Source organism: Fulmarus glacialis, unplaced genomic scaffold, assembly GCF_000690835.1.
Source record: "Fulmarus glacialis isolate BGI_N327 unplaced genomic scaffold, ASM69083v1 scaffold5466, whole genome shotgun sequence".
Lineage (NCBI taxonomy): Eukaryota > Metazoa > Chordata > Aves > Procellariiformes > Procellariidae > Fulmarus > Fulmarus glacialis.
Window position 1 is genome coordinate 7,031 of NW_009216102.1, and position 273 is coordinate 7,303.

General features: G+C 60.1%; 1 protein-coding gene across 1 annotated transcript in view; it reads right to left on the reverse strand.

The window, feature by feature from the left end:
* The window catches only part of LOC104077792 (protein phosphatase Slingshot homolog 2-like), a gene marked incomplete at its 5' end in the record, with an annotated part of 32,558 nt that overhangs the window by 469 nt on the left and 31,816 nt on the right, over window positions 1–273 (reverse strand). The window contains 1 exon segment of the mRNA XM_009579160.1: window positions 1–257. This exon segment is cut by the window's left edge and continues 5 nt beyond it. Within this exon segment, the coding sequence (XP_009577455.1) occupies window positions 1–257 (257 nt within the window).

The window sequence follows — 273 nt, forward strand, 5'->3', positions numbered from 1 at the left end:
CATCCTTGGAGAGGTCCAGGCAGTCCAGTTTGGCCAAGGATGCCGAGCGTTTCATGTGGGAGGGTGTGGTGAGCCCTGCATGCCGGATCCGAGCCTCTATTTCCTTCGTTCGCTGCTTGACCAGCCCAGGGCTGTTGTTGCACTCCTCCACGCTGTGGCTGCTGGAGCTGAGGGGGAGGCCATAACACAGGAAAGAGATGTCCAGAAGGTCCACGTTTTCAGCGTGTTGGCTGGGGAAGTCCTCGCCACTCAGCTGCCTCGAGGTGGCGCAAC